This window comes from Caenorhabditis elegans, chromosome IV (genome assembly GCF_000002985.6).
Source record: "Caenorhabditis elegans chromosome IV".
In the NCBI taxonomy this organism is placed as follows: Eukaryota; Metazoa; Nematoda; class Chromadorea; order Rhabditida; family Rhabditidae; genus Caenorhabditis; species Caenorhabditis elegans.
The window spans coordinates 12,240,439-12,255,616 of record NC_003282.8 but is presented as its reverse complement, the minus strand read 5'-3'; the positions used below and the strand labels follow the sequence as shown (position 1 = coordinate 12,255,616).

The 15,178-nt window shown below is 32.7% G+C and overlaps 2 protein-coding genes and 1 non-coding gene across 3 annotated transcripts; all 3 read left to right on the top strand.

The window, feature by feature from the left end:
- Nucleotides 1-2,937: 2,937 nt before the first annotated feature.
- On the top strand, nucleotides 2,938-4,524 carry dnj-26 (J domain-containing protein). The gene is made up of 4 exons (NM_069925.3): nucleotides 2,938-3,176; nucleotides 3,305-3,760; nucleotides 3,883-4,042; nucleotides 4,096-4,524. Exons 1-4 carry the CDS (start codon nucleotides 2,969-2,971, stop codon nucleotides 4,367-4,369), a joined length of 1,098 nt encoding a protein of 365 aa, NP_502326.1. The 5' UTR covers nucleotides 2,938-2,968; the 3' UTR covers nucleotides 4,370-4,524.
- Nucleotides 4,525-10,810: 6,286 nt separating this feature from the next.
- On the top strand, nucleotides 10,811-14,321 carry sre-15 (Serpentine Receptor, class E (Epsilon)). Its single transcript, NM_069924.6, has 8 exons — nucleotides 10,811-10,922; nucleotides 11,568-11,725; nucleotides 12,293-12,358; nucleotides 12,406-12,558; nucleotides 12,603-12,661; nucleotides 12,725-12,841; nucleotides 13,821-14,033; nucleotides 14,084-14,321. Exons 1-8 carry the CDS (start codon nucleotides 10,819-10,821, stop codon nucleotides 14,252-14,254), a joined length of 1,041 nt encoding a protein of 346 aa, NP_502325.4. The 5' UTR covers nucleotides 10,811-10,818; the 3' UTR covers nucleotides 14,255-14,321.
- Nucleotides 13,522-13,542, top strand: 21ur-8512. The gene has a single exon (NR_056794.1).
- Nucleotides 14,322-15,178: the final 857 nt, after the last annotated feature.

Below are 15,178 nucleotides of genomic sequence, written 5' to 3'. Positions count from 1 at the left end.
CTCTGTTTTTGTGCTAAAAAAGAACTTTTTCGTTGATTTTTGCATTTAAAAATATACAAACGTCGTCGAATTAAATGCACGATACGCAAAGGTACGCAAACACCGATGTGTACCGTACTCCGAAATGTTTTTAATTTCCTTGTTTTAAATTAGGAAATCGACAAAAATGAGAGTTTTAAGCACAAAAACAGAGCTTTTGAAGCAGAAAAAAATTATTAAACAATACAGATGACATATGCTCCTAGAAAATACCAGAATGGAGGTGTTTTTGAGGAAAAAAAAATTTAGGCCAAAATTTTTTTTTAAACAACAATATTTTCGAGGAATCAGAGAAGTTCTCGATTTTCCAACAAGTTGAATTTGTAGAAGACTTAAGAATACTCTCGAAAAAAGTAGCTCTCCAGAAGTTTTAGGAATGAAAATAGCTTAATGATTTATTCTGTAGTAGTTCCAAGCTTTATGAACACATTTTCAAGTACTAGATATCTTCCAATCGAGAGAAGCTCTAGTTGTCATACAGCTCGACTGATTTCATATATTCCTTGAGAACGCGCGCACCTCTCGCCCTTTTGGTGTAGTGGTTAAGCGCACGGTCTTCAGATACAGTCATTGCTGGTTCGAATCTGGATAGGTTCAGTTTTCTTTTACAGCGTCAAGTGTCCTGATATAAGCTTTCAATGTGTTTTTTGGATCACGAAATTCTCGTCCCCTTACAAAAAGTTTCAAAATTTTTTTCAAAACTTTTAAAAATTTGATCAGATGTTATAGAAAAATGCAATGTTTGTAGTTTATCTAGTTTAGATGTTCTGAACACGAATTCTGACTAAAACCTGAGGTATAGTAGAACCTCAAAATTCAAAAAACGCACTCACTTCGGATGCTGATATCTCCGTGTAATAATTTTTTATGACAAAGTGATCAACTACAAAGTTGTTTATCTTAATATAAAGTACAATTTTGTAGTTAATCGTTTTTTATCAAAAAATTTGTTGGTTGAGATATGAACAGAAAAAGAAGAAGAAAATACAAGCATGAAGGTGCCGAACTTTACACAACTTTATCTCGACCAACAAATTTTTTGATAAAAAACAATCAACTACAAAGTTGTACTTTAGATTAAGATAAACAACTTTGTAGTTGATCACTTTGTCATAAAAAATTTTTCCACGGAGATATCAGCATCCGAAGTGAGTGCGTTTTTTGAGCTTAGGTGTTCTACTAAACCTCAGGTTTTCGTCTGCAATCGTGTGCAGAACATCCAAACTAGAAAAACTACAAACATTGCATTTTTCTGATCAAATTTTGAAAAGTTTTCAAAAAAAATTTTGGAAAATTTTATTAGATAGAGGTAGTCAATGAGCAAAGGTAGTCAATGAGAAGGTAGTCAATGAGTGTTTGCCGGCATAATGTTGTTGAAAATTTAATTCTTAAATTGAAAATTTTCGTACTGTAGTAAAAGAGCTATGTTGGTAAACCGTAGTAAAAGAGATTCCGTAGTAAAAGATCCAATTGTAGTAAAAGATCTAGATGTGGAATTCGTAGTAAAAGAGATTCCGTAGTAAAAGATCCAATTGTAGTAAAAGATCTAGATGTGGAATTCGTAGTAAAAGAGATTCCGTAGTAAAAGAGATCCTGTAGTAAAAGAGATGCGTAGTAAAAGATCAAGTAGTAAAACAGTATTTGCCACAATTTTGGAGCAGCTCAAATGAAATTAAAGACATAATGAATTTATTGAAAACTTTGATGGAGCAACTTTGGGCCAGTAGAAACTATGAATCGAGCACCATTGAAACGTGGACTGAACAATTTTGGAACACTTGCGAATCAATTAAAAAATATGTTTCCTGAACAACTCAACTTATTTCCAAACTCTGTCACTTTTCTTTTTAGTTCATATTGTTGTTTTTATATACATTCCTTTGCCAGCTTTTCAACTTGAATTTTTTCAATTTTCTCTGATCTTTTTTGAGCTACAATTCTGATTTCCATAACAACAAAACTGTTCAGTTCAGAAGATATAGTTCTCAAAAAAAGGCACTTGTGCATCATTTTAAAAGGACCTTTTTAAGAAGTAAAAATGAAAACGTGCGGCATGCACTTGTATTTTTAGGATTAGGAAATTACAATTTCTAACTAAGCCTTAACATTAAAAATGCCCATCAAGTTTAAACAGAAATTTGATTTAATTTTAAAATGAGAGGATATTACACAACTACTACAAAAAATCTACAGGTTTCGATTGAAAATATAAAACTACTCGGTAAGTTCGGAAAGCTCCCATTGAAGCAATAACTCCTCTAAACTTCCAGCTTCATAATGGTGGAAGATCGGTACCGAAATATGGAAAATTAAACGACTCCGAATTTATCCCTGAATTCGAATATCGATGTGAAAACATTTTTTTAAAAATCCCTGATTTTAAACTTCAATTGCGAATTTTTTTGTGCACCCAAAGATTTTTCAAATGCGCGCCAGAGACGTCTCATTGGAGCGAACTGTGTTCGTGTCGATTTACGAGATTAGCCAATCTATTTAAACTTTCTTTCGTGCCGATTTATGTTTTATCAACTAATTTTCTTCATTTTTGTCGGTTTTTATCGGGTTTTTTTTGAAAAATATTTTTTTCGTGCCCAACTAACATAAAACTTTCGAAAATTCGTTTTTTTATGTCAGAACAATGAAACATGTTTGTTTACTTTCCATTTAATTTTGCTATTTTCTGGTAATAATTCCTCTGATATTCAAATTGGGAAGTATAGAAATAAAGTTGTCAATGTACAAACCAAAAAACATTCAAATTAAAAAAAACCGTATTCCTGTTTTTAAAAACTAAAAATGTGAAATTAATTCTTCAAAACTGTTCTAACATTTTACTTTTAGCAAAATCGTAATATTCCACTGTTTTCCTCTCTGAAAAATTTACATATAAACCAAGTTTTTTCAGCACAACAGTGACTCTATCGTTGAAATGCCAATACCAAAATCTGCAAAATCCGATTACACAAAAGAGCAAAAAGACTTGGTTGGAAATATTTGCCAGTGCAAGGATTTCTACAAAATCCTCAACGTTGATAAGAAAGCCAGTCCAGACGAGATTCGTATTGCATTTAGAAAACGAATTCGAGAAGTTCATCCGGACAAATGCAAGCATCCAAGTGCTACTGAAGCATCGAAAGGTGAGCTCAAAAATATCTGAAATTGAACAACTTTCTTGTAATGACTGAAAATATAAATGAAAAAAAAAAACTTCCATCAATTTCTTAATTAAGTGTTTAAAAATCTTAATCCGAATTCAAAATTTCAGTTGTCAATAATGCATTTTCACTTCTTATGGATCCGGCCAAGCGAAGACAGTATGATCTACAAAACGCTGAAACATCAAATGAGAATCTTTATAAGCGTTGTAATCGTAATAAAAATCAACGAAAACAGGAATATTCAAATACTCAAAGACAAAACCACAAGAAATCTGAGCCAAGTAATGGAAAAAGAAATGAGCAAAATTCATCATTCAAACAGGACCACAACAGTAAGAACCATCAATCCAATCACCAAAAGACTAAAAATAAGAAATCAAATCCATATTCAAATCAGAATAATTTTAATAATACAAGAAAGGATTATCGTGAAGAGAAAAGTGGATTTAGTTGGAATACAGGAAGTGCTGATGATTACGAGGATTTTGTTTATAGAAATTATCAGTCTTATCAGCAACAACAACAAAATCAGTACGCAAGGCGACGACATGAAGAATATACAGGTATGATGATTTTTATATTTTTAGTAGTATTTTTCGTTCAAGTCGAAATGTGGAATGTGAATTTATTCATTATTTTGCTGAATCCTTTTTTTCCCGATCTTCATGAACAAATGTATTTTCAGATGGATTCAAATATTCGTCAAGTTCAAATCCACACTCTACCAGCAATGAGCCTTTTCACGATAAATCTCATAATTCCGATGTTGAGAAAGAGGAGTATCTTGTTGTTATCTTTTTCATTGTAGTGACGATTGTTCTATTTGGATTAATTGTACATGGAATGTGAGTTTTTCAATATTCCTTATCCAAAAAAAAATGAAAATTTTCTTTTTCAGGTACACCGGAAGCCTTTTGCGAACTGTTTTCAACCTTGTCATAACATATTTGAGAATCATAGCTGGAATTTTTGGAGTATTTTGTTGGATCTCATGGAAAATATTCCAATTGATCGTGAACCTTTCCTGGAAAAGTGTTACAAGGATAGCAATTCCTGTTGTTTTAAAAACGATTTCAATTACTGCTGAAGTAGTTTCGAGCTGTTTTGGTTTCTTGTGGAGCTTTTCGAAAGGAGTGCCATGTTGGATTTGGAGCTTTTTGACAACGTTTTAATCATCAGCAGCTCAATATTAGAGTCGGGTTTTATCAAATCACTCAAAAATGTTTTTTTTTCTGAATTAATTTTGTATTTGTTTTTGTTGGATTTCCAGTTTACAAGAATTGTTATCGCTTGTATTTAATATTATAATAAAAATTTTAGAAATTTTTGAAGTCTTTTTAACGTATCAAAATACAAAATATAATGTTTTTAAAGTAAATAAAAACTTAGAAGAAAGTTGCTGATTAAGGGAGAACGGGTTATAAATAAATCTCCCAATAAAAAATACGGTCATATAAATGCCTGAATTTCAGTTTTTTTGATTGAACTCGAAGCTTCTGGCACCTAGAACAATTTTGTAATTAAATTCTGAAAGCTCTCAAAATTCCAAACAAATCCCCGAAGAAACATTTTTAAAAAAGTTAATTTTAAGTCAGATATTAATTTTTAAAATTAGGAAAAATAAATAAATCTCCCAATAAAAAATACGGCCATATAAATGCGCCCAATATTCCTATGCTGTCATATTCTTATGCTGACGTCTTCTTATGCTGTCAATGGTTTTTTGTCTATTCTTATGCTGTCGTTTCTTCTTATGCTGGCGCCCAGTACATTGAAATCTTCTTATGCTGACAAAGAAGTCAGCATAAGAATACAAGAAAATTGGCCCGTTTTGAAAAATATTCTTATGCTGGCAAAATTTTTTTCTGCGGATTTCGTGCTCCAAAAAGAGCACAATACCAAATTTCGAGCTCTTTTGGCTTTATTTACTATAAAGATGATTTTTTTTATTCCGATTCATCTAGAAAAACCCTTACAATAAATGGGGATAAAAACTAGGAAACATAAAGACGAGGGGAATGAGTGAAGTGAAACCGGTAAATTAGGGGCAAACACTCTTTGACTACCTTCTCTTTGACTACCTTTTGCTCTTTGACTACCTTAGATCATTGACTACCTTTCGGCTCATTGACTACCTTTGCTCATTGACTACCTTAGATCATTGACCACCTTTCGGCTCATTGACTACCTTTATCTAATTTTTCAGAATTTTCAGTTTTTTTCGCTGAAAAATCAGAATTTTCAATAACATGTTACTTTTTGATGTCTAAGAGGGTCGAGCACTTTCTCATTTCCTGAAATTCCGGAAAAATGGAGATGAGATCTGATGTATATATGCTCATTGACTACCTTCAAATGCTCTTTGACTACCTCTATCTAATAAAATTTTCCAAAATTTATTTTTTTTGAAAACTTTTCAAAATTTGATCAGAAAAATGCAATGTTTGTAGTTTTTTCTAGTTTGGATGTTCTGCACACTATTGCAGACGAAAACCTGAGGTATAGTAGAACCCCTAAGCTCAAAAAACGCACTCACTTCGGATGCTGATATCTCCGTGGAAAAATTTTTTATGACAAAGTGATCAACTACAAAGTTGTTTATCTTAATCTAAAGTACAACTTTGTAGTTGATTGTTTTTTATCAAAAAATTTGTTGGTCGAGATAAAGTTGTGTAAAGTTCGGCACCTTCATGCTTGTATTTTCTTCTTCTTTTTCTGTTCATATCTCAACCAAAAAATTTTTTAATGAAAAACAATCAACTACAAAGTTGTACTTCAGATTAAGATATACAACTTTGTAGTTTATTACTTTGTCTTAAAAAATATTCCCACGGAGATATATACATCCGAAGTGAGTGCGTATTTTGAATTTTGAGGTTCTACTATACCTCAGGTTTCTGTCTGAAATCGTGTTCGGAACATCTAAACTAGATCAACTACAAACTTTGCATTTTTCTATAACATCTGATCAAATTTTAAAAAGTTTTCAAAAAAACAAAAAAGAATTTTGAAAATTTTTGTAAGGGGTACCCTTTGGATTTTTTTTCATAAATCGAAAATATATTGAAACCTAAAAAACCAAATGTTTTTGACACTATCGCCAACAACATTTCAGTTGGACACATATTATTGCACAATCTCATTGCCAACTATCCTATGTTGAAACCTTTGAAATATGCTTATGCTGACGTTTTGAATATGCTTATGCTGACGTGCGCTTATGCTGACAAGAGCTCTCACGAGAATTTCGTGATCCAAAAAACACATTGAAAGCTTATATCAGGACACTTGACGATGGAAAAGAAAACTGAACCTATCCAGATTCGAACCAGCAATGACTGTATCTGAAGACCGTGCGCTTAACCACTACACCAAAAGGGCGAAAGGTGCGCGCGTTCTCAAGGAATATATGAAATCAGTCGAGCTGTATGACAACTAGAGCTTCTCTCGATTGGAAGATATCTAGTACTTGAAAATGTGTTCATAAAGATTGGAACTACTACAGAATAAGTCATTGAGCTATTTTCTGTTCCTAATGTTCAGTTTCTACAAGAAATCTATTCCACATTGACTTTTATTGTGAATTTGAACCTTCCGTTGGCCTAAAATACTTCTGGAGAGCTACTTTTTTCGAGAGTATTCTTAAGTCTTCTACAAATTCAACTTGTTGGAAAATCGGGAACTTCTCTGATTCCTCGAAAATATTGTTGTTTAAAAAAAAATTTTGGCCTAAATTTTTTTTTCTTCAAAAACACCTCCATTCTGGTATTTTCTAGGAGCATATGTCATCTGTATTGTTTAAGAATTTTTTTGCGCTTCAAAAGCTCTGTTTGTGTGCTGAAAAAGAACTTTTGTGGAGTTTCTAGCATAAAACATGGTACATTAAAAAGTCGAATTAAATGCACGATACGCAAAGGTACGCAAACACCGATGTGTACCGTACTCCGAAATGTTTTTAATTTCCATGTTTTAAATTAGGAAATCGACAAAAATGAGAGTTTTAAGCACAAAAACAGAGCTTTTGAAGCAAAAAAAATCATTAAACAATACAGATGACATATGCTCCTAGAAAATACCAGAATGAAGGTGTTTTTGAGGAAAAAAAATTTAGGCCAAAATTTTTTTTTAAACAACAGTATTTTCGAGGAATCGGAGAAGTTCCCGATATTCCAACAAGTTGAATTTGTAGAAGACTTAAGAATACTCTCGAAAAAAGTAGCTCTCCAGAAGTATTTTAGGCCAACGGAAGGTTCAAATTCACAATAAAAGTCAATGTGGAATAGATTACTTGTAGAAACTGAACAATAGGAACAGAAAATAACTTAATGACTTATTCTGTAGTAGTTCCAATCCTTATGAACACATTTTCAAGTACTAGATATCTTCCAATCGAGAGAAGCTCTAGCTGTCATACAGCTCGACTGATTTCATATATTCCTTGAGAACGCGCGCACCTCTCGCCCTTTTGGTGTAGTGGTTAAGGGCGCGGTCTTCAGATACAGTCATTGCTGGTTCGAATCTGGATAGGTTCAGTTTTCTTTTCCATCGTCAAGTGTCCTGATATAAGCTTTCAATGTGTTTTTTGGATCACGAAATTCTCGTGAGAGCTCATGTCAGCATAAGCGCACGTCAGCATAAGCATATTCAAAACGTCAGCATAAGCATATTTCAAAGGTTTCAGCATAGGATAGTTGGCAATGAGATTTCTCCAAAAATTATCTCAAATTTGAAAATGGGCCAGAAAATCTATTTTCTCTCTCTATATAAGAATAATGGTCTGTAAAATTCATTTTCGAATTAAAATAAGACTTTTCCGTCGTTGTCAGGATGCTCGAATTGCTATAAAAACAAATTCAAAAGTAAATTTTTGTTCTCAAGCGTGTCTACGTCGATTCCAAACTCGTAATAAATAGTAAATAAAGCCAAAAGAGCTCGAAATTTGGTATTGTGCTCTTTTTGGAGCACGAAATCCACAGAAAAAATTTTTGCCAGCATAAGAATATTTCTCAAAAATGACCCAATTCTCTTGTATTCTTATGCTGGCAAAAATAATGTCAGCATAAGAAGATTTCAATGTACTGGGCGACAGCATAAGAACGTGACAGCATAAGAAGATGCAAAAAAATTGACAGCATAAGAAGACGTCAGCATAAGAATATGACAGCATAGGAATATTGGCCTTTAAATGCCTGAATTTCAGTTTTTTAAATTGAACATTTGGAGTTTTCCAACCACTTGGAATAAATAAAAGTATTTGTGTTACCAAATAATCATAACCACAGAAATTTCAGAAGACTTTGAACGTGGAAACACTTTTACCAGTAACAACCAATACGTACCTCGCTCACAAAATGTGAAACAAAAGAAATTATGAAATTGACACGGATAATTCCTACGTTATCGACAAGACAGAGACAAGATTGCATTGCATATTTGGATTCGTTGTGGTTACTGCGGTTTGGTTGCATTATGTCTGTAGTATTAATATTTTTTAAACTTCAAATTCAAAAAAAATCTCAACCAGTTTCTCTGCTAAAACTTCTAGTTGTGGCGATATTGTAGAAAATCATTCACTTAAATGATTTTCTACAATATCTAACAGCTAAAAAGGTGTACTATTTTAAAATCGCTTTATTCAGAAATACTGGATATCTTATTCAAATATCTGCCTTAATTTTTCAATTCTTCGTGAAGCTCATTTCTCGAGTTTGCGTGGCATTTGCATCATTTGTGTGGAATCTCACAACTATCGTCTTCTGGTCTCTATGGAATGTCTTACTAGCAGTTCTGAAGTTCATTGGCTCAGTCATTTCGAATATATTCGGCCACGAAAACTTTAGAGACGTTTTTTCAAACCTATCCACATCTTCGGAACGATTCTTCAACTCTTTTATGAAAATAGAAAAAAATTTTCGAATAATTTTTGTGAGGACTTTGATGGGATTAAACAGTTTTGCTACAACATGCTCAAATCGACTTCAAGTTTTACATGGACCAACGTGGAAGTATTTTGGAACTATTTTAGTGAATTTATCATTTATTGCTGGAGCAGTTTTGTAGATCAATTTAAGGAAATTAATGATTGGTTCAAGGATAATATATCGATTTTGCGGGAGATTATCAAAATATGAGTAGGGCAATTAAGAAGAATTCCGAATGAAATGCCAACGTTTTCAAATGTCTTCACTAATATGTTCTAGTTAACTTTTTCCCCACATTGCAAATTTGTTCTTACAACTTACAAAAGTTAACATTCCACATTTGGTATATTACCGGTACAGAGAGTGTAGATAGTTAGAGAGTGACAGACATCCGGGACCCAAAGGGGCGGGCGCGCGGAAGAGACGATTTGCATCGATTTACCAAATTTTTCTCGTTGACAACATTCCGTAAATCGACACAAATCGGCTCTTCCGCGCGCCCGCCCCTTTGGGTCCCGGATGTCTGACACTCTCTAACTATCTACACTCTCTGTACAGGTATAATGTGGAAAAATTGTGGAAATATGTGATATTTCCCTGTTTTTTTTTGGAATTTTTGAAAATCAAAAATCCTGTCCGAACACTTTTTGGAAAAAAAAATTGCAAAGTATTCAAGTTGTACGATTTAATTATTTTTTCTTCCAGTTCATTTTCCCATGTTTGTTTTTGTTATCTTTTGTATTTTTCGATTGAGATTTTTTAATTGGGTAAATAAAACATGTCTAAAAGTTTTACATTTCCAACACTTTTCAGTGGGAAATTGGTTTTTGCGGAGGTTTTTTTTTCAAAAAAAGTTCGCGACAAAAAGGAAAAAAATACGACAAATGTTTGTTACCTGTCAAACAGAAAAAACTCATAAATATGTACATAAGTTTGCGCACTTTTTCAAACAATCACAAACTTAATTTATGGTCAAAATATTTTAAGTTTGCAAGAAAACGTTTTAATTTTTTAAAGATATTTTGTTCTTCATTTTTCAAAAAAAAAGGTTTCCGATGTAAAAAATGTGTGTTATCGGTACTTGCTGAAAAATTGTACTACTTATTTCGAATTTAGAAAACTTCAAAATATGTTTAGTCATTATATAATCTTACATAAATTATCAAACAAAAGAAACTAGGAAAAAAGCGATGCTAAAATTGAACTTTGGTACGAGCTGACCTTACTAAATGAGCATTATTCTGAAAAAACACTACAGAAAGTAACAAAAAGAAGTGCACCCTACCTCTGAAAGACCAACTAGACCATGTGTAACTAATACGTTCTGTTCATTTTTGTCTTGACCTCCTTCATTTTTTCTTGCGAAATCTTTCTTCAAAGTAAGCACTTAGATATCTTCCAAGAAACCGAGACCATTATTTTCCAATATTTTATAGTGACTGGATACAATTCGATCAATTTCAAACCAGTACGTCAGCATTACCTCCAAATTTGAATCAGAATAGTAGACGGGAAGACCCCTAACTCCTCCTTCTTCTTTTCATTACTTTTTTATGCTGCAGCGAGACTTGCATCACAATGCATTTTCTAATCATTCAACTCACCAGGTTGTCTTTCTAATCTCCATTTTTTATTCAATTTTATTTCTTTTTTATCTATCATATCTTCTGAGAGTTATAATTTCATGCTTATAGGTCATCATGCTGAATGTGCTCCGTTTTGATAGAAATGAAGCAGTTGAGAATGGTACAATTGAAATATTTTCACTCATATTTAAACTAGAGATAACTGCAAATTTTATTGGGTGAGTAAGGATTCAAAAAGTGAAATATAATACTGAACGGTTTTCTGATTACCTGCCTACCTACCGCCTTTTTTCTGTATTTTTTGTAGACGCTTGTATTTGTCAAGTAGATCTTTGTGTCCCTGACAGAATGCGTTTAAAATAATATAATTCTAAAAATCTAACATTTCGAAATAGTCAGACTAGTGTAATATAATATTGTCTTTTTTGCCAAAACTGCAACATTGGGTCCTTGTACGAGTAGAACTTTACCAAGTACCGTCAGCACTTTAAAATTATCTAATTTTTTGGAATTTTTATCTGAAAACTGTCATCTAATAAAGCGGACACACTGCAAATAAAATGATAAATACTTTCCAGCTACCGTACTCGCGGGTACGGCAACTAAAAAATCGCTCGTGCCAGGAACCAAAACCAGAAGGAACCAAAAATTTGATTATTTTTTAACACAAACATAAATTATGACAGGCGTTTCTTATTAAAAATATTTTTGAAACAATTTGAAACTGATGTCTGTCATATTTAATGAGATATGAAGTTACGCAACTTATTTTCGACTGTTTCTTCAAAACAATCACCGTAAAAGCGTTCGTCATTGCGACATAATGCAAAAACCTGAAAAAAACCAAAATTCTAACTTTCCAGAATCTTGTACTACATGTTAAATGTGTGTATTGACTATCGGACAAGAGGCTCAATGAATAATATTCGACGAATTCATCAGTTTGTCTATGTCACGTGCCCAATTAATCATATCGTTTTCATTGTTGAAAAGATATTGATAATCTGGGATTTTAAAGAAGGTTTGTGTGAAAGAGAGAAGGAATATAAAAGATCATAAAATGGCAAAAAGGAGATTATGTTTTTAAAAGGAAAAGGAAACGAAGAATCAACCGGAGTTCAAGTTATTCGGATAATTTTTGCAAAATTCGTGGGGAGCTAGGAGGAAGTCGAATGAAATTTTTGTTCTTCGGTTAAAATTTAAATGTATGATCGATCCTTATTTTTCGAACTGCTGGTGGGTCGCCAGGGGGAACAGCAAGGTGCAGAGCCCCCCCCATGCCGCCTCGACCGGAAAGTGGTAGGCCTTCATGCGCACGTGCCTGCCTACTGGCAATTGCCTGTTTTTATTTTTAACTTGGGTGCTTTGGAGTGACATAGCTCTTTGTGCCAACGTGGAAAATCTATCGTTAAATATCGTTAGATAATTCGTGCTTCGGCACGTCTCTCGGAGAGCCAAGACAAATCCAAGTCAAAAACCAAACCAAACCAAACCAAATGTATAAAAGTTTGAAAATTTCTCTGAATAAGCGCCCCGACCAATTTAGTTTAAAAATTGATGAACTTTACATAAAACTTGCCATTTCCAGGTTACAACCCAAACACATACTTATTTCAAATTATCCAGTTTATTCGACTCATGACCTCATCTATAGGTATTGAAATCTCTCAAAAGTTCCTATAATAATTTGACATTTTCCAGGATTCATGTGTCTGCCAGCTTATGCCATTGAACGTTCACTTGCCACTTATTTCCTTCATGATTATGAAAAAGAGAATCGTTCATATATTGGCTATACCATGAGTTTTCTCATTTATCTCATCTCAATTATATCCGTTCTTGTCTGCACACAATGTAAGTTTACCCCTGTTTTCGCATCAAAACCACGTGATTTTCAGTCTCGACAACATTCTATCCATTTCTTGTATTATTCATGAGCAATATCATTAGCTACATTGTAAGTAGAAAATATTTCCATACGCCTTGACATAAAATACACATAATATCTGATAATTCGTAGGTAAATATAATTAACTACAAACTGAATCGCTACTACTACAATTGCTCACTTCGAAAATTACATACGTATTCGCTGACGGAACGTTACCAAATTTCAGAAAACATTCAATTTGCCAAAGTGAGTAATCATAAAATTGAAAGTTTAAGAGTTTATGACAATATTGGGAAAAGTGGAATTTTTATAATCGATACAAAATTTGAAATTTTTGAAACAAGAAAAAAACAAGTTAACTCAAGCAATATGAAATGTATGGAATTCGGGGGGTGCGCGGCAATTATACAAAATCAGACGGTTGGACATGTTTCCCCGATATTTTTCTGTAAAATTTAATGATACAATATAGAAAAATATTTCTTTTATTTGAAAATAACTGTTATTTTAGTAGAAAAAATTGGAAAAATCTTCAAAAATAGTCTGAATGTTGAACATTGCCGGAAAATTGACGGCAATTTTCACCGGCAAATTTCAGCATTCGGACAATTTTTGAACACTTTCTCGGTTCTTCCAAGTCTAATAAAAATTATTTACAAATAAAGCAAGTATTTTTCTATATTGTATCATTAAATTTTAATAAAAAATATCGGGGGAACATGCCCAAACGTCTCATTTTGTAGAATTGCCGGTCGGCAATTGCCGCGCACGCCTGATCGAATTTATGATGATTGGAACATTGTTTTTCTTAATACAAAAAAAGCTTTCAAAGTTACCGCGGAAACAGTTAAAAACAGAGTTTTTTAAATATATAAATTTTACTGTTTCACGTGTTACAGAAATGTGCGTCAAATGCCGTTCTACAATTTCGATAAAAGTGGCAAAAACTGACTATGAGTAATTACTACTTTTTGAAATAAAATAACAAATGTTCTGATGTTTTTAAAAGTTTTACTATGATATTTGGTTATTTTGGTTTCATATAAGTGGTTTTAATCATTTTCCCACTGGCACCACTCCGCCTTTAAACTTACCCGATATGCTCTGAAAATGAATCGCCCAATTCTGTGGGAACTACTATCATGAGAAATCAGTAACAGGAAAAACATTCTCAACATAAAAACCTAATAGTCCTTGTCGTCATCGCAAAATTCCTGTTTTACAGTTCTTCCACATATTTGCCTTAACGGTTGCTGTTTTTGCCACAGTTTGCTCACTTCTCCTGATGCTCACCAGCTTGTCATTTACTGCCTCGGAAAAGAATATTTTTCTACTCTCTTTTGATACAATCTACACAATTTTCATTCTAGTCTGTCCGTACCTTCATTATAAAAATAATACCACGTGGCAGCACGAGTTCAAAAAATGTTTGAAACTGGTGAGTTGCATTCTAGGATTGCCAGTTTGTTACCTAAAAATACTATTCAGTACACATCGGAAGTGAAGTGTTCAAGTTTAGCTATTGGAAAACCGAGTTTACAATTAAAAACAACATTTGGCGAACGGATGAATGTGGGAAAAAATGTTCAAACGGATGTTTATTTTAGTCAATTGACAAACTCATGGAATACGACAAAACCTAATAATATCCCGACATAAGAAGATAATTTTTAAAAGATTTAATTTTTTTTTCTAATTTGTTATGAATAAATTTTTTTACTGTGTTTTTATGTGTTGGAAATTGTCCCCAAAAAATCACTTCCGCTAATTTTACGGTACTCAAAATTAAAACAGATAAATATGCATTTCTTTAATTGAAAAACTTTGTACAGTTTATTCCCAAAATTCAAAAAAGGTCGAATTAAGCTGGAACATCGAACATCCTATTTATCAATTTCGCAGCCCTTTTAACATTTTGCTAATTTTGCCGAGTTTTTTGTTAATTTAGTTGCACCTTACTGCAACATGACGGCAATATTTCTTAAATATAATATTTCATATTTCGAATATTTAAACGAAATTTAAATGCGTTTTTCTTGACTAATTAAGTTTTGAGAAGTCTTATTTCAAAATTCCAATTTTGGAGAAAATTCCTACTCCGTGTAGGTTTCAATTATATTATCTGAAGACATATTCACACGGTGGATTTTGCAGAACATAATTTTTAAGATTAAAAAAATGAAAATATTTCCTTCAATGTCTAATCCAAATTTCGCATAGAAGTGAGAGTTTGTAAAAAATTAAAATTTGCTAAATCCGATCTTTTTAGAAATTAGTATAACAACTTCCTGATAGTATTAAAATTTCAGAATTTGAATTTGCTTATTAATTATTGAAATGCACCCAGATCCTACACTGCTCTTACCAGATCTTACCACTGCCAACTGTTTTGACAAGTGCAATGAACTGCAATTCCTCCTCTTTTCTCAATAGTCATATACGTCCTTTGCTTCTTTCTTACGAATATGCCAAAACTTGAACAAAACGCGCCTATGTCACTAGAAAGAATACAAAACTAATCCTTTTACAGCTCATAGGTCTAATCTATTGACATCGTCATTACCAATTGAAAACCATAATAAA